General features: G+C 37.8%; 2 protein-coding genes and 1 long non-coding RNA gene across 3 annotated transcripts in view; 1 reads left to right on the top strand and 2 right to left on the bottom strand.

Moving 5' to 3' along the window:
- Nucleotides 1-969: 969 nt before the first annotated feature.
- The window catches only part of LOC109196562 (hepatic lectin-like), a 78735-nt gene continuing 52248 nt past the window's right edge, over nt 970-27456 (bottom strand). Inside the window, exons 2-7 of the transcript XR_003216011.1 lie at nt 4121-4195; nt 3524-3630; nt 2923-2924; nt 1424-1501; nt 1224-1289; nt 970-1115 (exon numbers count right to left, since the gene is read on the bottom strand). The gene's annotated coding sequence lies outside the window, so the exon portion shown is untranslated. The remainder of the gene's footprint in view (nt 1116-1223; nt 1290-1423; nt 1502-2922; nt 2925-3523; nt 3631-4120; nt 4196-27456) is intronic.
- On the top strand, nt 14092-15173 carry LOC112843571 (uncharacterized). Its single transcript, XR_003216012.1, has 2 exons — nt 14092-14877; nt 14961-15173. It is a non-coding gene; the product is annotated as an uncharacterized LOC112843571 (long non-coding RNA).
- Nucleotides 22477-26783, bottom strand: LOC106098946 (C-type lectin domain family 4 member E-like). Its single transcript, XM_019350757.2, has 7 exons — nt 26698-26783; nt 24123-24236; nt 23850-23927; nt 23691-23756; nt 23430-23581; nt 23191-23315; nt 22477-23098 (listed from the first exon to the last, which is right to left on the bottom strand). Exons 1-7 carry the CDS (start codon nt 26759-26761, stop codon nt 22894-22896), a joined length of 804 nt encoding a protein of 267 aa, XP_019206302.1. The 5' UTR covers nt 26762-26783; the 3' UTR covers nt 22477-22893.

The raw sequence follows: 27456 nt of genomic DNA, 5'->3' as shown, positions 1-27456 counted from the left end.
AGCATTCTGTATATTTTGGATAGTAATTTGGGGGTTTTAAGAGTAAGAAATTGAACCACACTTGGTGGCGTTTGTAGTTCAACTTGACCCGGTTTAAATCTCTTTTTTATTATGGATTTAATTTGTTGATATTCTAAAAATCTTTTCTTGTTGATCCCATATTGTGTAACTAGTCTGTCAAATGAAATAAATTCTGTTCCTTCTAGTATATGTTCTAAGTATTTGATTCCTTTACTACTCCAATCTGAAAAGTTTATCATATTATTGTTTTGTAATATGTCAGGGTTGTTCCAGATAGGTGTACGTTTGCATGGGATTAATGAAGACTCTGTCAACTTCAGAAACTCCCACCACGCTGTCAGAGAAGAGCTGATGTTGATGCTTTTGAAGCATTCATGTCGTTGGATGTTTGAGCTGATAAATGGTAGATCTGAAATCTCTAGATTATTGCAAAGTGCTTGTTCTACATCTAGCCAAGGTTCATCTAAGAGGGTATGTTTTTGCCTTCCTGAGATAAACTGAAGCCTGTTGGCTAAGAAGTAGTGCTGAAAGTTAGGTAGTTCTAATCCTCCTTTATCCTTGGTCTTTTGTAGTGTTTTTAAGCTTATACGTGGGGGCTTATTTTTCCAAAGGAATTTGGACATATATGAATCTAGAGATCTGAACCAATCTTGCGGCGGTTTAGTTGGGATCATTGAGAATAAATAATTTATTTTTGGTAATACCATCATTTTTATAGCGGCAACCCTTCCCATGAGTGATATGGGTAGACATTTCCACCTAGCCAGATCACCTTCTACCTTCTTTAAAAGTGGGATATGGTTTAATTTAGTTAGATCTGCAAGCTTGGGAGATACATTAATACCTAAACCTAGACCTTGTTTACGTTTCTGCGCTGAAAAGGTGAAATATAAAGATGTGATAAAACATGTGAGAACATGAACCTGCAGCAGTGTTTCATACCTGCTCTTCTATGATGTCTATCTTAACCAGGTCTCCTCCTTTAGCTCTACACTCATCTCTGCTCTGTTTCCAGGATGATTTATTTACGGAGAAGTAATAGCACTTTCCTCCATGTTGCTCCCAGCCTTCTTCACATTTATAACAAGGATCATCTTTGAAGAGATTACAGCAACAACTTCAGTCAGGTGGAAGAATCACTGTTCATGTTTGTGTGAACTTAGCTTGAAGTTTGTGTCTCAGAGACAAAATCTATAACTTACTTATTACTTTAGGTCCTGGACAGGTCGGCTGCACCGTGCTGCATGATTTTATCTTAGAGAGAGTCTCTGTTAGGATAAAGAATAAAACAGTCATCAGTCATTCATCATCTATTTTTTTCCAAAGCTTGAATTAAAACAAAGACCGACTCACGACTTTGATTTAGACTGAAGGTTAGAAACAATCAGCTGTATATGCTTACCTGTCAGATTACTTTCACACTTCATTTTGTGATGTTTCAGGTTTTCGAGCTCTTTGTTCGTTCTAATTTTGTCAAACGCTGATTAAAAAAGAACAAACAAACCAGTCAGTCAGTGAGGTTTGTTTACACTGAAAGGATTTTGGTAGCTTTGTATTTATGATTAGGATTCAACTTCATTGTCATTACACATGTATAAATACACGGTAGCAAAATACAGTTTGCATCTAATCAGAAGTACAAGAGCAGTAAGTGCAATTAGAGCAATTATATACAGATAAGTAGAGAAGACATATACAGATTAACTACAGATAAATGTACAGATGTACTGTTGTATACATGTATATCATCTGTATATCTGTATATGTACAGATATAGAGATTTACAGCTGATCTGTACAGCATACAGATGTTCTATATTGCTATACAGAGTATGAACAAATATACAGATGTGCTAAATATATACTGATGTACCGATATGGTAAACAGATCTACAGATTCCTATGAATATATCTACAGTAGTGGAAGGATAGCACTCTGAGCAGACTATAATAGTGAACAGTGTACGCTCTATAACAGAGACTATACTATTACGGCTGGGTATCGTCATTGATTTCTAGAACCGATTCGTTTCTGATTCACAAGGTCCCGAATCGATTCGATCCGCGATTCGATTCGATTCGATTCAATTCGATTCGATTCGATTCAATTCGATTTGATTTGAATCTGGGAAATTTTGACAGTCAGAAATATTATAATTCAGATCAGTACATTTACATATTTTTGTATCTATAAAAAGGAAGCTGACACACGCAAGACTTTATCAAAGGTGTAAGCGTCACAGCAGATGCCTTTGTGTCAAAGTAGCTGAAGATAAAACACAGAAAAACATGAAGGTGGTTTTCCTGGCCTGGGATTTTATAAAAATATTCTGCAGTACATCAAAAATGAAAGAAAACCATTAATCAACATATGAACGTTACTTCTGACGTTACAGCGGTTTTCTTAGAGACACTAAGCGTTTTGCATTTTGCATAATTTTAAAAAGTTTAAATTTGTTCAGTATTGAACGGCAGAAATTAGGTTTTCTTTTCGGAAGTATGTAAAACGAAAAAAAACCCCAGCAGCTGACATGGCTGTAAACAACGATAGACTTGTGCATAACAAGCAAGCGAATAATGCAGAAAACAGATTTTTAGACGGGAAACTGTTCTTGAAGTACAGAGAGAGAGAGAGAGAGAGAGAGAGCTGTGCATGAAGTGTGGTGGAAGCAAAACAGTAAATGTCAGAGGGAGTTCATGACGATGTTTATGTGAAGCGTAGTTTGGATCTTCTTTTGCTGCTGGTTCAGTCATATCGTTTGGAGAGAGATAAAACTAACAGCTTTAGAATCAGCGCAAAAAGGGCGTAAACACAAAGCACGGACCCGCCGACAGATCAGAATCAGCGAGCTGTCGGCTTTCAGCCCTGACCGTGTCCGTGCCGTCAGGTGAGAAAGGCGACATCTCACTGATTCTGATCCGCGGGTCCGCGCTGTGTGTTTACGTCTTTGTGCAGAATCCGTGTACCTGCTCTCATTTACTGTCTTAGCTGTTTGGTGGTTGTTGAAATTTTGTGAGGTTTCACCTGAGATTCTGGCATTTCGGGCAAAATAAATTTATATTAAAAAAATCGATTCAGGATTTTAATGAATCGATTTCACGTTATCCAAGCCAGAATCGATTTTAATCGATAAATCGATTATAAAAACCCACCCCTATATACTATGTCACTGTCCTAAAACTATAGCAGTAACCAGTGTGAGCATTTTCAGTGTTTCTTTAGTTCTCATGTTTCCAACTGCTGATTTAAAAATGAGAGAAACAAAGATTTTGTAAATTAAGACAGATTTTTCAAAAAACAAGTAAAGTTATTAAAAGTTGGACCTACCTTTAATTTGCTGCAACACGATTAAAACAAAGCCAATGTGGGCACTCTGCAGTGTTTTACACCTTCACTGTAAATGTTTTGCTTCTCATTTGATTTACAGAAAATCAGATCATTGATTTTTTTAAGTTAAGAAACAAAAAGAAAACCACACAAACTCAGAGAGACGATGAATAACGATGAGAGCAGCTGCCAGCAGGATACAGAGAACCACCAGTGCCACTCTCTCTGCGGTGACCTTTGACCCTCTGTTTGATTTTACATGCTGAGAGTCAGGAGCTTCACCTGATGAAGATTTAGAGGAGACACAATGTGAGAGTTCAGAAAAGTGTGTATTCATCAGTTACAACAGTTTTAAACAGTTTCTCATGTTACAGTACTTTAGTACTATTACAGCACACTGAAATGTAGCTGAGTGTCAATACAAGAATATTAAAGTTGATTAAGATGCTTTGCACAGGAAACACTTGAGTTAAAACATGTTAACATGTCACAAATACTTTTGGTCAGTTCCTGTTTTTGTTTTTGCTCTTCACAGCTTCATTTTGCAGAACTTTTAAACACTCTTTCTTCATCAATTACTTTTGAATCTTTACATTTCTGATTCATGAAAAATTAAAATAATTCATATGATTAAACAAGTCGTATAGTTATAATGTTGTTTTATTCCAGCACAAACATCATAACTTTAATCAAAAGTCTGATGATGATCACTCAGATCTGACTGAAGCTCCGTCACCTTCCTGTTGTTTTACCACCACATTAATGTTCTTACCTTCTATGAAGCTCTGCGGACGACTCATCATGCTGAAACTTCAAGATCCTGACTTCAGACTTAATCCAACAGTCTCTGAATCACAAAACACAACAAAGTGTGTTTTAATTACTTTTTTCTTTGCTATTTATTCTAGAATTCCATTCTAGAATAAACATTTAATCTAGAATAAAAATAAAAAAAGAATTTAATCTAGAATAAAAATAAAAATAATAATAAAAAATTCTAGATTAAATTCTTTATATATTTTGGGGAGGCAGGTGATTCCATGTAAAGTTTAACTCCTCCTGTCAGAATAACTGCTTATCTATAATAAGCAAGGTTGTGAACTTTTTCACCCACATGTCTGAGGCCTTCAGGTCAGCAGCTTGTAGCTCAAAATCTCTGACGGAGACACCGGGGATGTAACTCAGATCGGCGCTGTCCACTGCACAGTCGTGTGGATGAGTGATGAACTTAAAAAGACGAGTGTGCTCACGAAATTCTCCAAAGCGAGCTCTGAATGACAGCAAGAAGTTAAGATGTGAAGCTCGCTAGCTGCTGAAGATCAAGATGTTGAGCAAGGTCACTGACTGTTTATGCATCCTTAAAAAGTGTAGTAAACGACCTGTTTAGATGTCGGCGATGAAGAGTTCAGCCTTGTTTTCAAATGCAAACACTGTTTGTTGAAGGGATGAGATGGTATTTCCAACGCCCTGCATTTTCACATTGAGCTGGTTCAGATGTTCAGTCATGTCCACGAGATAGTAGAACTTCAGGAGCCACTCAGTGTTAGCTAACTCAGGTTGCTCGATGTTTTCCATTTAAAGAAAAGTCCGGATTTCACTCAGACAAGCTGCGAAATGGCTGAGCACCTTCCCTCTTGACAACCAACACACATTGCTGTGCAGAAGAAGACCAAGATAAATATTCCCAACTTCATCCAGCACTGTTTTAAACTGGCGATCATTTAGAGCTCGTGCAACAATAAAGTTGACCACCCGAATGACCAGCGACATGACCTCACCATGCTGCTCGCCACACATCTGAAGTAGATCTTTTTATTTGGCGAGCTCAGTGAAAGACTTGAATAAATCCTCCCCTCTTGTTGTCCCTTTTATAGGCAAAACAGCAAGACGTTCCTCACGTAGTGTGTCACCGACAGCATACCTTGCAATCACGCTGAACTGGGATAAATAGCGTCTGTTGACTCATCCAAAGTGAGAGAAAAGAATGGTGCTGCATTTGTGTCCTTCACTTGTGTTGCCTCAATTTGATTTCCCATCATGATGGTACGATCGTGAACAGTTCTTGCCGACAGAGGCATGTCTTTTATTCGTTTGGTTATCTTGTCTTTATCCGAAGTCATCAAAAAATTCATTGGCACCATCAAGCATGAATGTCTTGGCATACTCCCCATCTGTGAATGGCTTTCCGTTTCTCACCATGGCTAAAGCACCAGCAAAGCTAGCTGAATTCCAGTCACCTCGTTGCTAGTTGCTGCTGACTAGCTTGCACTCTGCACAGTAGCTCTTGACATGCTTTCTTCCTGCTGTCCCCCGTAGGATATTTCGATGCAAAAGTAGTATGGCGTGTGTCGAAGTGCCGCTTTATATTTGACCCTTTCATCGATGCAATTATATCATTGCATATTAGACACACTGCAGAACCTGCTCTCTCCACAAAGGCGAATTCCTCTGTCCATTCCTGCTGAAAAGTACGATACTCCTCATCTTTTTTTCTTTTAGCCATCTTCTTCGATAAAAGGCTTTCTGAAGTTTACGACCCGTGTACGTTCTGTAGTATTCAATAAAAATTTGTTGTTGTCCTGGAGGACAGCTGTGATTGGCTCCAGCCACCCCCAACCATGATCATGAGCGGTAGGAAATTAATGGATTGAAATACATGAGAATGTTTTATATTTTTAACGTTATCATTTTTTTTTTATTAAAGATTTGTCTGTGAGCCGGATGCAGCCATCAAAAGAGCCACATCTGGCTTGCGAGCCATAGGTTCCCGACCCGTGTGATAAAACATAACAATGTGACTTAATGCAGAAGAACATGAACCCTCGTGTTGGTTCATGTTCGACAGCAGTGGGGTTTTTTGTTTGTTTGTTTGTTCTTTGCCTTTCCCGTTTGGTTCTTTATCCATCAGAATTTTAATCTGAAGGCCAAGAAAGATGCCCAATGGATTTACTTTACCAAGTGGATAATCACAGCCTTGCCATATTGGTCCATTTGATTGACCTTTGTTGTTATTATTTATTTTATTTTATTTTATTTTATTTTATTTTCAGTTGTTACAGACGGGACAGACATGACTGGGGGATAGGAAAGGGAGAAAGAAAGAAAGAGAGGAAGGGAAAGAAAAACAGAGGGGAAGAGGGACAATGAGAGAGGAAACTTAAAAAAAGGGGTTAGGGTTATTTTTTTTAACCTTATCAAATACCTTACCAAAAATATTACTTAAATGTCATTATTATTATAAATATGATTACTAATCTACAAAAAATTTATATAAAGTTCCTTTGCCTTTTAAATTTGGTTAGAGAGAAAATATACTTAACTCAAAATATAATGAACAATTTAGCTTTATTCAAACTTTATGCAACAATTATTTCTGGTACAACTTCACCTACTTCCAAGGTTCATACAGAAGATATGAATCTAGTAATGCAGAAACTCCAGCAACACTTAAAAGTAATGAGAAAGAAGTTATTAAGTTAGCAACGCGTTTCGGGTTGTGGTCTTCATCAGGGTCATTGTAAGATGTGAAACAGTTTGTGTTTAAGTAAAAGACAGGAAACAGGAATTTTTTTCAAATGGACCAATCACAGCTTCACAATAAACCAGCTGACCAATTGATATTGGTGGTATTGGTATTCTGGATATTTCGTTTACAGAGGCATGAATGAGGATTTTCCTATTAATGAGTTTTGGTGAACTCGACCTTTTATGTTTTTATGTTTGTTTAACTAGATTTTTGCATTGTCTCCCTCTTTTAATGTTCTTGTACTTATATTAACTTTTAGTTTTTATCTTTTTCAATTTTTATATTAACTTATTTGCATTTTTCTGTGTAATTTAGAGTATGTATTACTTTTTTTTTTGTAATTATTTTTGTATTTTTTATTATTGTGTGAGTACCAAAGTAAATGTCTTAGCTTCCTTTAAATAGCATATATGCTGATTTTTCTAAATGACTCACAGACCACTACCTCAGCTAACAGGTGGTAAGCAAGCTCAAAATAGACATTGCACTTCCTCATCAGCAATACACCTGCGGAGTATGAAGTAGAAATTGCACAAACACACACATACACACAAACAGATAACAGTCCTTCAGAGCCGCTCCCTCATTTGTTAGTAACTTTGACTTCTTCTTGCAAAACTCTGCAGTAAAAAGGCAAATCTTCTCTTCAGTTCATTTCTTTCAGCAATTAACAAACACAACAATAAAAACAAAGTGAGAGACATGAAAGGGAAGGAGACATTTAAAAAGTTCAGACTTTTATTCAGTTAAATTCACATTGTTTATAATATGTTTATAATATGTTTCTAATAAGTTTATAATAAGGTTTGATGACTTTTAATAATTCAGTTAAAAGTTTTGTTTCCAAGCTCTGCATGAGTGGAGATCATCTTTTTGTTACAGAATCCTTCTGTGCCTCATGATAGACGCTGATTGGACTCATATATCATACTGTTTATTGATTATTTATCATTTTTATCATGTTTATTAATTACTGCTCTCTACCTACCAGGCAGCTCTGCTGTGGGAAATCACACTTGAGGTCTTAACTTCAGAGTAACAGCCTCTGCAACAAAAACACAAAACTAGATTACAGACCAGAGTGGTGTGAACACTCATGGCTGCTGGTAAAATGTGAATTTATAAATTCACTATATTCACATTAAACTAAAATGCAACAAACAGAATAAAAAGATTTTCAGAGATTTTTCTTACAAAACCTTTCTCTCATAGATACACAAATACAAAAGATTACAGTCTCCATTTACCTTCCTGTCTCCTCTTGTAAAGTTCACACCAGGGCAAAGTTCTGCAGACATTCAGACATTTTACAGCTTTCAGCATCACTGACAACAGACAACACTGAAAAAATGAGGAGGGCTTATAAAGCGCCCCGCTTCTTCAAAATCTTTTTTTAAACTAGTGGTAATTCACTTCCCTCTCTGCACTGAGAAAAGAATCACTAATCTTTCATATCATCACCACGTCACTTCCTGGTATATGGGATACCTTACTAATGTTGAACTGCTCGTGGGAAACATGCGCTTAAACTGAACCAAGTAAAGAACAAAGAAAAAAACCTGTACCACTAGTCAACCAGAAGGGACTCATTTGTTCTTCAGTCATTTCTTTGTTGCAAAATATGTTGTATTAATGCATTTATATGGCCTCAAATTGTGGTGATAAATATTTTGTACTAGAACTCAGACTGCATAGTTGTGAACTTAGTTTTGTAACCTTGTAAATAGAGAATAGATGTATTTGGATGTCGGAGTGGCACTTTGCTGAGCTTCAGATCATATATATATATATATCCCAAAAGACTCATACAAGTTAGGTCCTTTAAGTTTCGGTAGGTTTTGAAAGGATTACATTGCTGTATACCAATGGTCAGAAATATCATTATGACTTTAGTATTACTTTAACACAAACTCAGGGGTGACCAGAATAAAGGCTGTTTCACATAGGACGTGGCACGTTCAGCGCTGTGCTCTGAAACCCATTCATGTCTATTGTTTACGGTACACGTTAACGGTTTCCCGCTGTGCTTTACGTGGCGGCGTACTCACAAGTGCCGCAGGCTGTGACATAGCCTGAAGTTCACCCACACCATCAATGAAAACATTCTGTGCGTGTCCAAGTTGGTTGAACTTTTTGTCACAGGTTTCCGTGCTTATACAGGGACCTCCTGAGCCTTTTCAATGGCTCTGCCATCAGGGGGAAAGGAGTGTGTGAAAACGACACGCTCTTTACCAGTCGGGATAGTTACAAAGCTTTCTTCTTCATGAATGAGTAATACATTTTTTTTTATTAAACATCTGAACATAATACAACACAAACTCTTGTAGAGGATATAAAGTCAGAGAGATACATGTCTGAAAATGACAAGGAGCAGATGCATCTAGTACACGTAGAGCAACACAACTTTTGGATCCTTTGCTCTAGCTAGCAGTGAGCGCAGCGCATGCCGCATCCGATGTGAAAGGCCCGTGACCAATGACTGTAGAATAGATGGGACAACCTGGCTGCACTTCCTCTGTTGGACACAAATGAAGCCAAACTTTCCCGCCTGTGGGAGCAGCCCTTTTACACTTATGGAGCCAGAGTCTGGGCAGTAGTGACCTGAGGTGGATTGTCTGCGTCACACTCCGCCGATACACCTGCTAGACGCGACTGCAAATAGGCCCCCCTACACTCTTCACGTAGCCTGGCTGCTCCAGTTTGTCTGGTGATGGGTTTACCGCAAATGACAACTCATTAAATTAAAGTAAATACAACAACGTCACTATTGTGAAAAAGACACATGGTTTATCATTGTATAGTTCTACAACATCTAAAATCACTCTATTGTTAATTGCTAGATTAGCCGTTAGCATACGCACTTTGTTAAAAGCTTGTTGCTAGCTAGTTAGCAATGCTACACACTTGTTACTCTGATAGTCTGTATGTTTGAATGATTCAGCACTCCTTAGTTTTCACTCCACAGAGGCCCAGAGTTACTGTTAACATCAGAAATGTGGTGTTGTCCTTTGAGTTTTTAACATAAGACCGAGGATGACATGAAACTGAAGATGTAAAAAGTTTTAGATCCATTACACTCAGAGCCCTCCTCAGCCTGGTAACATGGAAACTTTAGATAAAAACAGCAGCAGCAGGTTTTGTGGACGTTTAATGTTGTTTTCATTTAATAATAGTCCACATCAACAGCAACATTCACCCTCGGAGAAAACTAGTGAGGGAGACTATCAGGACCGGTATGGGTTTCCTGGGTCCAGAAGAAATCTGAAATCCCTGAAATCTGCAAAAAGCTGAGCATTCCTTGTCCTTACACACTTCAACATCTGAAGTTCTACTCTTACACTTTTTCAGTTCTTGTTTTCTATAGTCACTGCCCGTGCCTCACACTGTCCCAAAGAAGTGCTGTCGTCGTCCTCCATCTTTAAAATGTATTACCCTTCCAGGACCTGAAGTTCAGTAAAGCGCCACTCTGACAGCCAAACCCATCTGTTCTCTGATTGGATTTTTAAACTTGTGATTGATGAAAGGAAGAAAAAACTGGTCAAAATTAGTACTTGCAAGCTGAAACTCACACACAAGCGAGGGCACTTGAGCGCAGAGTTATACACGTAGTTTTCTGCTTTGTATCTGTAACCAGACCTTAATTTTAAAAAAGTTGACCCATACATTTATCCCTGCTGTGCACGCAAAGATTTCCATTGTGATTTCAGTCATGGGGAAGTCAGAAGGAAAAGGAGGCTGAGGTCTCATATTAGAAATAATTGATCCCATCTGTAGTTTTCTATGTTTCTAACTAATCTTAATGTTGCCTGCAGTTGCTTTTAGTCAGACTCAGTAACAAAGCTGAGACGTACATGAGTCCTAAAAATGATCCTAAAACACAGATCTGTGTGACATGAAAGTGCAAAATGTTGTGAACATCATTAGAAATACTGATAAAACACATCTGATCACTTAAATCCAGGGTTCGGTAAACTGTAGTTAATTTATTTATCACTGACATGAACTGGTGACGGATGTAGATTTAAACAATCAGAATCAAAAGCTGCCTGATGTCAGACAGAAAAGACAACTTGTTACACTCTGACTCCCATCATATGTACATATGTGTGTGGGTTTTTTTCAGTTTGTCTTCTTAGAATCTTAGATTTGTAGTTTCTGTTTGTCATTAAAAGGCTGTGTTTGGATTCCTGATGAGCTCAATATTTATTTCTGAATGAAACGTGTTTTGTAGTTAGTTTCCATGGAGTTAGTCTTCTTTGCCTTATTGTTTTATTGTTCTCGTGTCATTTTGCATGTTCTTGGGTGGCTGTGGCTCCAGTAGCCGTCTAGTCTGCATGTCAAATTATCCTTGGGCAAGATACTGTACTTGCCCCCAAGGTGTGTGTGTGTGTGTGTGTGTGTGTGTGTCAGAATGTTAGAACACACTCAGGATAAATAAAAGTTATAACTGTGTGTGATTGGGTTGATGAGACTTGGGTGAATAAGTTTTGTGCTCAAATGATTTAAATGGTTTAATCTCTTCTGTGTGAGTCTTTGTCTCTGTGTTCAGTTGTTCCCCTTTTGTTTCCTGTTTTATTCTGATAGTGCGTTGCTTTTGTTTTAAAGCCATGGTTACTGTATTAGTTTCAGCATGTGTGCATGTGTGTATAAATGATCTTGTCTCCCTAAGCGTAATACATAAACTGTTCATGGAAATTGCATTTTTCATGTTGAGAAGCTTCACCACATGAACATTTAGAGCAAATACACAAATAGATAAAATAAATGGTTACAAAATACCAAAGTTTAGGTTTGTGTGGCTACAAGAAAATTTAGGTTCCCTTTTTTGTTTAATATAACAGCTATAACAGTTCATCACACAGCCAACAGTAAGAGGCACAGACACATTCGACATACAGGAAACATGACACAGAGTGTAAAACAAAACATCACACATGCTAATCGTAGTTTCTGATTTTGTTTTGCTGTAATAAGATTCTTTTATCTCACTTAAAGCTGGAGGCCTGAGGTTTGAAGGGCTCGGTTCTCACCTCCAGAATGAGGTGAGAACAAAACCACCAAATGAGTGGACCTTTAATTACGTCTAACTGAAAACATATCTGCATACCTGTGGTCATTGCATGACTTAGATAACCGAAGATCTGAATTTACTGGTTCCTAGTTATAGCCAATTCAGTAAGTTGAGGCAGACTCTTAAAGTCATTAAAAGTAACAAATGATCTTTATGTCATGGACAAGGGAGAAATTAATAAAGCTCTCAGAGCCCTACCTTACAATACTTATTATCCATTCTGGACTTTGGATGTTGTCATTTTGGCCCTTCTCAGGTTCCTAAAAATCTGGTATGTCTTCTAAACTTTAACCTTCTTGCTCTAATGACTGGCCTTTTTTTTTTTTTTAATTATTTTTTGTCTCCATCTCGATCATTAAATTTTCCACTTTCTTTAAGTTGTATAGAATGGACTGAAATTTACATAGAGCTTGTCTCATTAACCACTTAAAGTCCTTTACACTACAAGCCAAATCCAACTTTTTTTCACTTATTCATCTAGGTCTCCATTCAGTATCTAATTAGCATCTTCAACTAGGACCAATTTAGAAATACTGATTAATCAAAATTGCAGAAGAAATCCCATGTAGCCTCAAAGAGAAAACACAAAAGCCGCACAGAGACACCAGGAAAGTGAGGTGACAGTGCTCACCACTGCACCACCACGATGCTTTGGTTATATCCATGTGAATTTGTTTTATTTCAACATAAACACATTATGTTCTCAAATTAGCAATTAATTAATTATTAATTAATAATTAATGTTTTTTTCTATAAGTAACTGGTGGTTACTTGATGACCACTCAGCTCTGACTGAAGCGTCCTGTTGATTTACCATCACATTAATGTTCTTACTTTCTGTGGACGACTCGTCATACACAGACTTCAGAGTTAGTCCAAGTGCCTCTGCATTATAATCAGAATCAGAAATCAGAATCAGAAAGATGTTGAGCAGGTTTACAATATTAGGAGATTGCTGCGGCACTTGTGAAACATACTGTAAGACAAACACTTAAATAAACATAAAAATTTAAATTAAAAGTGCTAAGCCAGTCTGCATGTTACCCTCACTGTAACATCTCACAGAATGCCCCCGGTAGGCCCTGACGGCCTCCTTTTATATCCCATTGCCCCTCCCATAGGCATAATAGTCATCCCTTTATCTTTTTTTCCCCCAAAACACTCTTTTTTCCTCAGCGTATTTCCAGCTGTATTCCTAGAATACATATTTATATGTATACACACATTTATGGCCACTTCCAGGCAGCCTACAGTGTTTCACAATAACAAAAAAAGAAAAAGAAAAAGAAATAATGCAGTTCACGTGACCCTTCCAAGTGCGCACAAACCCACTATTTGAACCCTGCAACGCCATACCATCGGCTTGCATAACTACTTGTGCAATCGGCAATGATGGAGAGTCTACGCAACCGGCTTTATTAAAGGTAAGTGGAAAAAATATGTTGGCCACCCTCTGTGCCGCTCAAAATATACCTCTCACCAGGGTTTTAATAGTTTTGCAATTTTCATTAGTTTTTATTTTTATTTCGTTTTGACTTCAGATTTTCAATTTTATATTAGTTTTAATTAGTTTTTACCAATTGTTTGCTAGTTTAGTTTAGTTTTTATTTTTTTGAAAATCCTTAGTTTCAGTTTAGTTTTGATTAGTTTCAGTTATAGTTTTAGTTGTGTTTGCAATAAAGTGTAACAAAATCATCATATCAGTCATTCTCTTCTGCTTATCCTTGGGTATGTTGCTATTCCAGCTACCATACCCTGCACCCTGCACAGGTCGCCTGTCTGTCGCAGGGCTAACACGCAGAGACAGACAACTCACATTCCCACCTATGGGTTCTTTAAATAAATAAATAAAGGCAGATGAACAACCATTGATACCAGGCAACTATAAAATGTATATCTTGGCCCCAATGAGACTATTAACTCTTGCAGCACCGGGTGTTCGTAATTTTGGTCCAAGTGAATTGATAAACTTTTTGAAGGCAATTGACTCACACAGTTATGTAGATATCCCAGTCCTGTTGTCTCGGGATGCATCACGCTGCCTTGCCTGGTGTTAGCTTCTGTTTCTGGGGATGAGGGTTGGGCGTGCTCCCTTACCTTCTCCAGGTAAGCTAGGTTAGCCTTCTTGTGTGAGCTTTTCAAGTGCACTTTAAGGTTTGTGGGATTTCTTTCCCTTTAGAAATGTCCCTCATAATTTGTCTCGTTCCACTACAAGACACTTGCTTTATCCAAAACACAGTCATATTCAAAGTAATCCCAAATTGGACTCTGACGCTTTCTCCCGACTTTTGTTGACATGATGCTACGCGTGGACGGAGCAGCAACACAGACGACCCGACTGAGGTACTTGCCACCTGCTGGCATAATAAGGCACAGCAAGAACATAACCTGGAAAATACACTTCATTCTCACCCTTGACTAACGTATGACACATACACATCAACGAAAACTAAACACATTTTCTCTATAAATTCAGTTAATTTTAGTTAGTTTTGTGAACGGTCATTTCAGTTTTAGTTAGTTTTCCTTTTATTGCAAAGTCTCGTTTTTATTTTTATTTCCGTTAACGAAACTGTTTTTTATTCGTTATTTCGTTAGTTTTCGTTAACGATAATAACCTTGCCTCTCACCCCTCTCTGTTATCTGCCCGGTCGACTAAAAGACGCACAGCCACGGTAACCAGCGCGACAAGTGTACAAAACTAATGGTGGTGGGTGTATGCGCTCAGACCAGCTGTCTGCAGCAGCGACGGTGTAACTACGTCACATTGGGGTTTGGGGTTTTATTTACCTCTCGCCAGGGCTGAACTCATTATGGGTTCACGCCCTTGGCCCACGCCCTCGGAGGAAGAAACACCTGTGCCTCATCAGTGTGGATCGTATTTAAGCCAGGAAGCAACGGCTGTTCTTCGCTGGATCGTTGTGAGAATCACGTCAGTGAAAGTCAAGCGTCTTTAACAAGTATTTTCCCATGCAGTGTGTGTTTGGAATCTAACAAGTGTTTCTTTGTGTACAGACTCCCTGGACTGTTTCACAGGTGTGCGAGTGAATTTGTGTTTGGATTGTGTGGAGAGAGACGAGCGTGTTCCCCTGGATTTTCCCCGGAGCCCTGCCCCCCTCACCTTTTGTACATAGCACTGCCCCGCACCCTTATAAATAGCACTGCCCTGCATCTGTGTATATACACTCATTGGACATTGTTCTTTAATAAATTCTCTTGTGTGCATCATCCCCGGAGTCCAGCGCGTGAGTCCACCTTGTACTCCGTGACATTATTGCTCCTGGCCACATCGTTTATGTTTCATAACTTCTTTCATTTTTCAGTAATATTGAGGTCACAGATGAGATTTTGCCCTTTAATTTATTTCCCTCTAATTTAATACTTTTCTCATAAATTCAGAATTTTCAGGAACCACAGATGTGGACCTCCTCTGGTTTAGTTTATCTTTGTTCTGTGTTTACTGTGTTCATATTTATCTGCTAGAAGGTAGCAGGAGACACCTTATTTTTGGCAATTACATTTTACATTATTAGTAGTCCGTAAATGTTTCTTTAATCATCAAACCTTAGAGGATACAAATGTAAATATCAAATTCAACAAGAAGCAAATCTGTCAAGAGTATGAGAGGACTCAGGCGCAGACAGGAATCCACAGTTCAATTTGACAGTTTATTTACACATCACCAAGTGCGATCTATGTACAAGTGGGGGAAGAATCCAGGGGTTCATGGGTCCAAGGATGGTTTGAGAAAGGAAAGATCTCCTCACACACTGGTACTCCAACACGCGACTCCAAACACCGGCTCACTTGTACTCCAAACGGGAAGAAAGGCAGCAGGAAAACTGTTCACAGAAAGGGTTAGTCATAAAGGGGAAACTTAGGAACAAACGTTCACGAAAATCAGAATTTAACACTAACGTGTCTCACCCAATCATCCAGTGACGATGATAAACTTTTATCACTCGATAAAAGTTAACACGAGGGTTCCTGATGGTTAGGGACAAATGCAATCGCATGGCAGGATGCTGTAAACAGACCAACGTTCAGTCAGGAGAACAACTGAGATAATCCATCCACAATACGAGGTTAGTCATTAATATACTGAGAGAGGTGAAACGTCTTCAAGCAACTTAAAGAAGTCCAGACGGTTTTCTTTCCAAGCTCCTTAGACTAAGATGACCTGATGACTGAGAACCTTCACAGACACACTCTTCACATCTTCATTTTGCAAAACTTTTAAACACTCTTTCTTCATCAATTATTTTTAAATCTTTACATTTCTGATTTATGAAAAGATTAAAATAATCTAATATGATTAAACAATGAATGTGGGCTCAACATATTTTTAAATATTATTCATATAATGTTTTTCTATTCCAGCACAAACAAGTTAACTTTAATTCAAAGTCTGATAATGATCACTGACTGAAGCTCCGTCACCTTCCTGTTGTTTTAACATCACATTAATGTTCTTACCTTCTATGAAGCTCTGCGGACGGCTCATCATGCTGAACCTTCAAGATCCTGACTTCAGACTTAATCCAACAGTCTCTGAATCACGGTGAGTCTCTGGAAATGAATTTACAAAAACATATTTTATTCAATTAATTTTATTCATTATTAAATCTTAAAATGCTTTATTTTAATGTGGATAATGTCGTAGTCATACACATCAAGGTACAGTATCTACAGGTCTGGGATACAAACTGTTGTGCTGAAATCCAAAATGTCTTCTTAAACTTAATTATATCCACACTTAAGTTTTAATGAAAACTTTATTTTCTCATGCTTTATGTTGGTTTAGGGCATTGTGCATATTTACTTTTAGTTACCTGGTAACCCAAAAAATGGAGAAGCTTCTTACATGGTTCTAAATCTGTTTTAACAAAGCTGTGGTCATTTTTTTAACCTTATCAAATACTTTGCCAAAAATATGACTTAAATGTCATTATTATTATTATTAGATGTCATCAAATGTTGTTACTTATCTAGAAAAATCTTCCTTTCCCTTTTAAATTTATTGGCGAGCAAACATATTTAACTCTGTAATGAACAATTTAGCTTTATTCAAACTCATTATTTTTTAACATCACAAAAGATGACAAGTGCCTAACAGGCACAATTTTAAATAAAGAAAAGTAATTGAATTATGAGATCTTTTTAAGCAGCAAGTGAAGAGGAACTACTGGGATCGCAGAAATAAGGGTCTGTTCACAACTATCGTTCAGAATGAGCCAACTCTGGCTTTGTTTTAATATAACTACAGGTACTGTGATGATGAAACAGCAAGCAGCTACTAACTGAAACATTAAGCTAACACAGAGGAGTTTGAAGGTTGCTCAAATATTTATAGCCTGGCACAAATAAAAACATTTGTTTTCTTTCACAGTCATATAGCTCAACTTTTTTTTGTGCTACTTTTTGTCTCATTCGGTATTCATTTATATTAAAATAGTGTGAGTAAATGTTTTCGCTTCCTCTAAATAGCATAATTTGCTGATTTTCCTAAATGACTCACAGACCAACTCAGGTAAAAGTTGGTAAATATTAACTGAGAACTTCATAAGCAAGCTCAAAATATACACTGCACTTCCTCGTCAGCAATACAGCTGCTGAGTATGAAGTAGATACACAAAGAAGTTGCACAAACAAACACATACACACAGATGGCAGTCCTTCAGAGCCACTCCCTCACTTTGGCTTCTCCTTTCAAAACTCTACAGTAAAAAGGCAAATCTTCTCTTCAGTTTATTTCTTTCAACAATTAACAAACACAACAAAGTGAGAGGCACGAGAGGGAAGAAGACATTTAAAAAGTTCAGACTTTTATCCAAAGAAATTCACATTGTGTTTATAATAAGGTTTGGTAACTGTTTCAAGTTTTGTTTCCAAAGACACAGCTCTGCATGACTGGAGATCATCTTTTTGTTACAGAATTCTTCCTGTGACTTTTTGTCTCATAATAGATGCTGATTGGACTCATAGTTCATACTTGTGTTCATTAATTACTGCTCTCTACCTACCAGGCAGCTCTGCTGTGGCAAATCACACTTGAGGTCTTAACTTCAGAGTAACAGCCTCTGCAACAAAAACACAAAACTAGATTACAGACCAGTGTGGTGTGAACACTCATGGCTGCTGGTAAAATGTGAGTTTATAACTTCACTATATTCACATTAATCTAAAATGCAGCAAACAGAATAAAAAGATTTTCAGAGATTTCTCTTACAAAACGTTTCTCTCATAGATACACAAACAGAAAAGATTACAGTCTCCATTTACCTTTCTGTCTCCTCTTGTAAAGTTCACACCAGAGCAAAGTTCTGCAGACATTCAGACATTTTACAGCTTTGTCAGCATCACTGACAACAGACAACACTGAAAAATGAGGAGGGCTTATAAAAAGCTACGCTTCCTCAGAATCTGACTTTTTTAACTTGTGGTCATTCACTTCCCTCTCTGTGCTGAAAAAAAAATCACTACATCTTTCATAACAAACATTTCACTAATACATGTGATTCACTGTTTAAAACATGACAGTACTTGTTTTGTTTAGTAAAAGATTTTTTTCTTGTTTTACTTTGAAGGTTTTGTCATTTCTTGTATTCAGTTCTAGTTTGATATTCCTCTCTTCCTTTCTGTTTTCCTCACTGTCTTCACTTGTATGTGTGTCTGCCCTGGTTATATGAAGCCTTTCTGTTATTGAGAGTTCCTGTAATTTTCCAGTGTGGATTCCCCTCCTTGTTTTTGGATTTCTGCTTTTTGTTCCATTTGTTCTTTCTTGAGCCACATTTGAGTCCACTACATATCTTACTTATATATGGAATATCTTACTAATGTTGAACTGCTCGTCAACCAGAAGGGACTGTTTTTTTTCTTCAGTAATTTCTGTGTTGCAAACTTCTGTACACACACTGAATATGTTGTATAAAATTATTTATCCCTGCCGTGCACACAAAGATTTCCAGTGTGATTTCAGTCATGGGGAAGTCAGAAGGAAAAGGAGGCTGAGGTCTCATATTAGAAAATGTTTGATCCCATCTGGGTGCCTGAAATTGGTGTAGTTTTCTACATGTTAATGTTGCCTACAGTTGGTTTTAGTCAGACTCAGTAACAAAGGTGAGATGTACATTAGTCCTAAAAATGATCCTAAAACACAGATCTGTGTGACATGAAAGTGAAGAATGTTTTGAACATGATCAGAAATACTGCTAAAACACATCTGAGCTCTTAAATCCAGGGGTCGGTAAATTGCAGTTAATTTATTTATCACTGACATGAACTGGTGACAGATGTAGATTTAAACAATCAGAATCAAAAGCTGCCTGGTGTCAGACAGAAAAGACAACTCGTTACACTCTGACTCCAATCTTCAGTCAGACAAACAAAGAAGATCAAAAATAAATCTGTAAATCGTTCCTGTGTTGTGTTGACTTTTATAAACTACAGTCAGTCAAAAAAGTGGAGCATTTTCAATGCAAACACAAGACAGAGAAGAAATCCAGGCATGAATATAGGCAACTCATGCCTATATGCATGCTGATGAACAGAGATGGGCAGTAAAGCGTTACAAGTAACATGTTACTCTAATGCGATTACTTTTTTCAAGTAGCTAGTAAAGTAAGGGATTACTATTGCAAAAAAGCTAATTCGATTACTGTTACTTTCCCGTAAGCACGCTGCGTTACTGCGTTACTAAAATCGTGATTTTTTTTGCGAGTGTGTCATGACAATGACGTAAGCGAGTGCGACGTTCGTGACAACAGCTGTCTGCAGATCAACAATGGATAATATATCGAGTGCGGGAGAGAGTATGAGCGTGCAGCGTTTAACACGTGGAAGTACTGACCTTACTTTGAGTTTGATTCTTTAAAAAGTGACAAAAACATTAGTGTCCGCTGTTCGCTATTTTTACAGCGAAAACCCCCCCTAAACTTCCGAGCAAGCACCAAGTGCGCTGCCACAGAATGGGAAATTCACAGAGAAACTCGCGGATTCTTCCACTGACCGCTGCTGCACACCTGGACCAGGGTAAACCTCCGCCTACCACAGTCCTGCTTTACAGGTGAAAATAGAGCAACAGGACCGCTAGTCTTTGATTTTATTTATTTTCTGCTGTGTTTTACTTTCATCTATTTGAAAGAGTGAGTGTAAACACAAAAACATATTTTTTTTTATGTGCTGGAATGTGCAGAAAATAGGTTTAAACGTTAATCAAATTTCTTCCAGTCAGAGAATGTTGCATAATTTTTTGCTTGATGCATAAAGTTAAAAGATTAAAACTAATAAAACAAGTTTTAAAAATAGACTTTTCCGTTTGATTACATTTTGTATGATGGATTATGCAGAAAAAGTAGATTTGGGCTGAAAGATCTATCACTTTATTACCTATTCAGGTTGTAAATCATGTTTTTAAAAGTAACTAAGTAACTAATTACTTTTGCAAATAAGTAATCAGTAAAGTAACGGGATAACTTTTGGGGGGAAGTAATCAATAATTAGCTACTGATAACTGTTTTCAAGTAACTTGACCAACACTGCTGATGAATGAGAATATTTGAGAATGCTTATTTGTTAAAATACAGAAAGCTCAGGACCCTCAGTGGATCTTATTTAAATTAAATTGTCCGATATAATCCTTTAGCTCTACATTCATCTTTGCTCTCCTCCCACAATCATTCACTGGTGAATAAATGACAGCATTTTTCTTGATGTTGTTCACTTCTTCTCATTAATATCATTGAGATATTTTAACTTTGGACTTTTATTCCATTTTTTACATACGCAGTGTCTCTCATATTATTATTGAAATAGATTCTCAAACCACACTGTCAATAATCTTCCTCTAGAAAGTCTTTATCCTTTACACATATTGTTCTGTTATGCATTTATTTTTATTTCTTTTGTTTCTGTGTTTTTAATGCCATCAACCTGTGAGCATGTTTGGTACTTGCCATGGCCCTTCATCTGTCTCTGTTACTTATATCTGACCCTCTTGTATGTTAAGCACTTTGGTATACCACTGGTTTTTAAAAGTGCTATATAAATAAAGTTTGTTGTTGTTGTTGTAGTAATCAGCCACAATGTGACATGGTTGTTGATGTCAGTGTGGTGTGATTATTTGATGTACTGAGATTTTCCCGCTCAGCTTTCTCCAGGGTTTACAGGGAATGTTCTGAGTTCGCTGGGTGAAAATACTTTTTTGATGTCAGAGGTTAGAGAAGAATGGCCAGACAACTTTGAGATGATAGGAAGGCAAAAATAACTCACTCAACCATTTATTGCAAACAAGCTATACAGAAGAGCATCTCTGAAAGCACAACACAGCTGACCTTGAAGCAAATGGGCTACAGCAAGGGCGTAGATTTGGTTTTGGCATTGGTGGGGACGGATGATTCAACCACTGAACCCTGCCCTGTTTCTTTTGTTTTCCTTTTTGTCTTTGCTTCTTGATAAAAAAAGGAGAAATATACTTGCCTACATATGCTATTCTACATGCTTTTAAACCATTTAAAATTACAATTCATAGTTTTATATGTGAAGGATATGTGCCATCCTCCTGTCCTCCTTGCAGGTCCTCGCAGCGCAGGCTTGCCGCTGCTAAAACGAAACAGAGCTCCCTGAAAGGCACAGCCAATCACATTGGCCATATTTGTCACATGAGGTAGGACTCCAGTAGAGAACGTAATTTAACTCTTTCTGCATCGCTGGGTGAATGTGACGTTGACAGATCGGGGTTTTTTTTCTCTTTCTATCGGGTTTGTTTTTCTTTACTTGAATTGATGGGGACAATTCAATAATTGCTGGATATTGGTGGGGACATGTCCCTTCCATCCATGCCAAATCTACACCCTTGGGCTACAGCACCAGGGCATCACACTGGGGGTCACACCTGTCAGGTAAGAACAAGACACCGAGACTACATTCTGCACAGACACACCTAAACTGGACAATAAAAGAAAAAAAAGAGGAGCCTTTCCCAGCTGTCATAGGGCGAGAGGCGGGGTACACCCTGGACAGGTCGCCAGTCTGTCGCAGGGCTTACACATAGAGACACAGACCGCACTCACAGTAACACTTATGGGCAATTTAGATTAATCAATTAACCTATCCCCACTAACTGCATGTCTTTGGACTGTGGGAGGAAGCCGGAGTACCCGAGGAGAACCCACGCAAACACGGGGAGAACATGCAAACTTATGGAGGAAAATCTCTGGAGAAATTCCAGCACCTTGTTGAATCAAAACTACAACTCTCTGAAGGCAAAAGGGGGTCCCGCTCAGTATTAGCATATGCACTTAACTGGCATCACCACAGTAACAGATATCACTGGGAGTGAAGCATGCATAGAAACAATAGCAGTGTTTGTAAAAGAAAAAATGTAAAAGGCTACTGTGGGTGTGAAAAAGCTTTACTCGCTTGAGAAAAACCGGAAGACACAGAGCCAGCCATGCTGTCAGAGGTGACCTTTGACCCTCTGTTTGATTTTGCATGTTTAAAGTCTGGAAACATTTTTCAAGAGGTACAGATGTGAGAGTTCAGAAAAGAGTTTTTATTTATAGCACTTAAAAAAAGCTTCTCACAGTGTGAGAAACACAGGATCTTTGTTTGTTTGTTTGTTTGTTTGATTGTTTTAGTGCATTACTCTTTCTTCCTCCTTTAAAGGTGATGAAGTGATAATAAATAATTTAAAGGTATGATTTTTTAATGATTTTGTATACAAAATACTTTGTAATTATTTAATTGGTTAAAAAGTGTGATTTATTATTGAAAGGACTCTAATAAATTTCACAGGTGGCCACAAGTTGCACATAATAATCACATCACTAAGGAAAAATATCAGATACAAACTATTACTGATGCTTATTTCATTGTGTTCCCTTTTTCCTGTTTGTGATATTACTTTTGAAAATTGCATCACTCCACTCTGGTGTTTCATATGTGAATTTCAGTCACATACTTTTTTAATCTGTCCTTTTACTCCTGCTTTCTCACAAATACTTCTGTGAGGCTTTGAGCAAAATGCATCAAACCAACACTTCAGATCTTTAGCTCCACCTTTCTCTCCCATCCTTGCACAGTTCTCTCCACCAGGATGTGTCCCATTTGTCCCATTCCAATTGTCTGGCTCGTTGCGATTCCAAAACTTCAAACTAAGAGATGAAGAACAAAAATAACTAGTTCAGTAAAAACTGGTAACTTTAATTCTGAATATGAAAAAAATATATTTTCACAACAATCAAACCTTTCATTCAGTGGTGATCTGTCCGCCCACTCCCATCTGCCCTCTACTGCTGAGTCTGTCAGTCCGATCCAGAACTTGTCCTCAGCTTCAGTCATTACATCTTTCAGTCTTCTCTGCAAGAATGTCTGATCAGGAAAAGATCAGAAAATTACCTTGTTAGACTTTTCTGTACTGAGAAGATGAAACATAAAGATGTAATAAAACATGTGAGAACATGAACCTGCAGCAGTGTTTCATACCTGCTCCTCTCTGCTGTCTATCTTAACCAGGTCTCCTCCTTTAGCTCTACACTCATCTCTGCTCTGGTTCCAGGATGATTTATTGTTGGAGAAGTAATAGCACTTTTCTCCATGTAGCTCCCAGCCTCCTTCACATTTATAACAAGGATCATCTTTGAAGAGATTACAGCAACGACTTCAGTCAGGTGGAAGAAATCACTGTTCATGTTTGTGTGAACTTAGCTTGAAGTTTGTGTCTCAGAGACAAAATCCATTACTTACCTATTACTTTAGGTCCTGGACAGGTCGGCTGCACCGTGCTGCATGGTTGTATCTTAGAGAGAGTCTCTGTTAGAATAAAGAATTTAAAAAATCAACTTTAATCAGTCATTCATCAGGAATGTCTGACCAAATATCAAAGTGTATCTTTAATAGTCTTACCTGTGAAATTACGTTCACACTTCATTTTGTGACCTTCCAGATTTTTGAGCTCTTTGTTAGTTTTAATTATTTTAAATGCTGTTTAAAACATATTAAAACCAAATAAATAAACAAATACATCACTCATGTCACTTTTTGCTTACATTGAAAAAAAATGTTAAATGTAAAAACAGTAGTTTGAGGAAAACATTAAACAGAAGCATTATTTTTCTTAACATTACTGAAAATAACTGATGTTAATTTGAGTCTTATTAAATTCTAATATTAACTCACTGGTGAAACACAGAGCAATGACAGCAGCTGCCAGGAGAACACTGAGAACCACCAGGAGCACTCTCTCTGAGGTGACCTTTGACCCTTTGTTCACCACAGCTTGTTGAGGACCCTCTGAATAGTGAGAAAAGGAAACATGATATAGATGTGAGATGTGGTGTAAATATGGTTCAGAATTTTATTGAGCTAGATTTTAGGTGTTAAAGTAAAACTACCTCAATAACAAACGTGGGACTTATAGTATGTTTTTGCCATTTTAATTTGTTTTTATAAACATCTTTAATAATACTGAACAGGAGAAGGTTTTAAAGAGCAGAGCTAGTGATGGTAGATGAGTTTAAACACCTGGGATCAACCTTCCAAAGCAACAGACAGTGCATTAGAGAGGTGAAGAAGAGAGCGCAGGCAGGGTGGAGTAGCTGGAGACGAGTGTCAGTGGCGATGTGTGACACAAAATATATGATGTATAATTTGGAGATGATGGTACTGACAAAAAGGCAGGAGGCAGGTGGTGATGAAGAGGTGTAGATCAGGTCAAGTGGTTCAGAGAAAGAGATGTGAGGCTGAGATGGTTTGGACAAATGGAGATGTGGGCTAGTGGATAAAGTGGACAAGAAATGCTGAAGATGGAGCTCCCACACAGGAGGAGAAGAGAAAAATCAAAGAGAAGATTCATGGATGTAGTGAAAGAAGTCATGCAGAGGGTTGGTGTGAAAGAGGAGGATGCTAGCAATATGGTGACAAATGATGCAGATGTGATGACTCCTAAACAGAGAAGCTGAAGGAAGAAGAAAAATACTGGCTTCAAATTAAACTGCAGCATTAACTCTGTTCACCTGTGAACTTATATGATTTTTAATGTGTGTGTGTGGATTAATATATATACTTGAAGCCTTCTATGCCTGGAATACATTTTTAATGGTTTTATTTTGATGTACAGCTATTAGGCAGGTAGTCTCGGGTCAAGTTGTTCTTAGCTGTGAAGTCCAGCTCATTGCTTTTATCTGCGATTACTATCTTTCTGGTTTTGGGGGGATTGTTTGACTTTGTTTTGCGTCACCTTTTTTAACATTAACAGTGTCACCTCCCTTTCACAACTCGCCTTACTGTACACCACCTTGGGTGTGAATTCCTTCCTTTACTTGGTTACTGTCTGTCCTCGCCTCCCTTCATAGTTTGTTATTGGTACTGATTTTTAGAGAAGCATGTAGGCCATAGACACTGTTACAGTCTATATTATAGTTGTGTGCAGGCCTCATGCTGTTTGCTTTAATTTTGATTATTTTTAATAAAAAGCTGTATTCATATTTGAAGCCATCTCTCTTTCCTTGGTGTATTTTTAAGCCTAAGTAGGTTTCCATTCATTGTATTCAATGATTACTAAAGTATTCCGAGGAGTTGTAACCTGAATACACTGCCGTAGTCACAATTTTTAATGTTGATTAAACATTAGTTACTGAATTCCCACATTTTTTTTAAGTAGGCAGTGAAGAGGAACTAAAGCACAACAAACAGGTTTATGTAAATTACTACAGTGTCTGTTCTAAATGTGCCTGTTCAGAATCAGCCAGCTGAGGTCTCCTGATGCAGAAGAAGAAGATGCAAATAATCTTTCAGCTAATAATTGCTCCTCCACACAACCTCAAAGCCAGCACTACACTTTCTTTTAAGCAACACACACGTCAAGTATGAAGTAGATATGAACACAGATATACTCACACACTCACTCACACACTCTTAAATAATCTATCACTCCATCAGAGCCACTTCCTAATTCTGACTCTTACTTTGGCTCTTTATAAATCTGAAAAAATTCCCTTTTTCAAATTTGCCCGGGGCGATAGTGGCTCAAGAGTTGGGAGTTCGCTTTGTAATCAGAAGGTTGCCGGTTTGAGCCCCGGCTCGGACAGTCTCGGTCGTTGTGTCCTTGGGCAAGACACTTCACCCGTTGCTTACTGGTGGTGGTCAGAGGGCCCGGTGGCGCCAGTGTTCGGCAGCCTCGCCTCTGTCAGTGCGCCCCAGGGTGGCTGTGGCTACGATGTAGCTTGCCACCACCAGTGTGTGAATGGGTGGATGACTGGATATGTAAAGCGCTTAGGGGTCCTTAGGGACTTTGTTTCACTCACTTTGCCACATTCATTTTTCTGAAGCTGCTGTGAGCTTGCTCACATCTTAAATGTTTATATCTCATATTCATCACTGGGATATTTTTAGTCTTAAGTTAAGGTTGCGATGTAAGAAAAAAACACTTTTAAAGAAAAAATAGTGTACTAGTATTACTGTAAAAGCCTAGGGTGGCTATTTGTTGTACACGTTTGTGCATCTTTTTTTAATTTCATGACAAAGCTCCCATTTTGGAAGAAATCAAATGTTCTGTTTTACCGTTCCTTGTTTAGGGTTGTTTTTTTTTTACTGATTCAGTCTCATGTTTTGTGAGCAAGGGCAGAGCTCTGTGTGACCAAAGAACACATTTTCAATTTTTAAAAAACATGAAAACAAACGATATTCACATCACACTCAAACCTAACACATCAAAATCTTTCCATTTGTACATTTACACATGGAAAAGACTCACCATTAGCGCCCACCTTTCCTCGTGTGAACTTCACATCAGAGTACACAACTTCAGCTTCAGACATTTCGGTGCTGTGTGCCTATCAGTGAGTGTGAAAGTGAAGTTTCACAACTTCCTTGCAAGAAGAGGGCATTATACTCCGCCCTTTTCTACAAGATCTTAATGTCAGTGGATGGTTTACTAATGGAGAAATAATTTTTGCTCCACGTTGCAGCCTTTTTCACATTACAAACACAAAAACAGCAGCATCAGATTTTCTTGGTTTGAAAAAAAAACAGATCAGAGAAAAATGAAAAAAGATCATATGAAAAAAAACCAGCGCATTTTTCAAAGATTCACTAAATGAGAATATTTTACCACCTTTACTGTAAATGTTTTGTGATGATCTGTGTGTGTGTGTGTGTGTGTGTGTGCGCGCATGTATGTGTGCATGTATATGTGTGTAAGAATGTTAGAAACAAACTATGATAGATAAAAGCAGTGTATAAATGTGTGTGATTGGGTGAATTAGTTTTGTGCTCAAAAGATTTAAACAATTTCAATGATTTAATCTCTTCTGAGTGAGTCTTTGCCTCTATATTCAGTGGTTCCCCTTTTTATTTCCTGTTTTAATCTGATAGCACTTTTGTTTTAATGCCACGGTTACTATCTCAGTTTCAGCATGTGTGCATGTTTCTATGTATAAATAATCTTGTCTCCCTAAGGGTAATACATTAACCGTTCATGGAAAATGCATCAGGTGATTGGCTTGGCTGTTGA

The sequence above is a fragment of the Oreochromis niloticus genome, linkage group LG22 (genome assembly GCF_001858045.2).
Source record: "Oreochromis niloticus isolate F11D_XX linkage group LG22, O_niloticus_UMD_NMBU, whole genome shotgun sequence".
In the NCBI taxonomy this organism is placed as follows: domain Eukaryota; kingdom Metazoa; phylum Chordata; class Actinopteri; order Cichliformes; family Cichlidae; genus Oreochromis; species Oreochromis niloticus.
The sequence above is the reverse complement of the archived record's forward strand: the minus strand, read 5'-3'. Positions and strand labels throughout refer to the sequence as shown.

Bases quoted from the DNA above. Each gene is read 5' to 3' on its own strand.
- LOC106098946 (XM_019350757.2), bottom strand. From the start codon at position 26,761: ATGTCTGAAGCTGAAGTTGTGTACTCTGATGTGAAGTTCACACGAGGA. The intron at 24,237-26,697 runs GTGAGTCTTTTC...CTCACTATTCAG, and splicing joins AGGAAAGGTGGGCGCTAATG to AGGGTCCTCAACAAGCTGTG. The intron at 23,099-23,190 runs GTTTGATTGTTG...TTCATCTCTTAG, and splicing joins AGATCACCACTGAATGAAAG to TTTGAAGTTTTGGAATCGCA.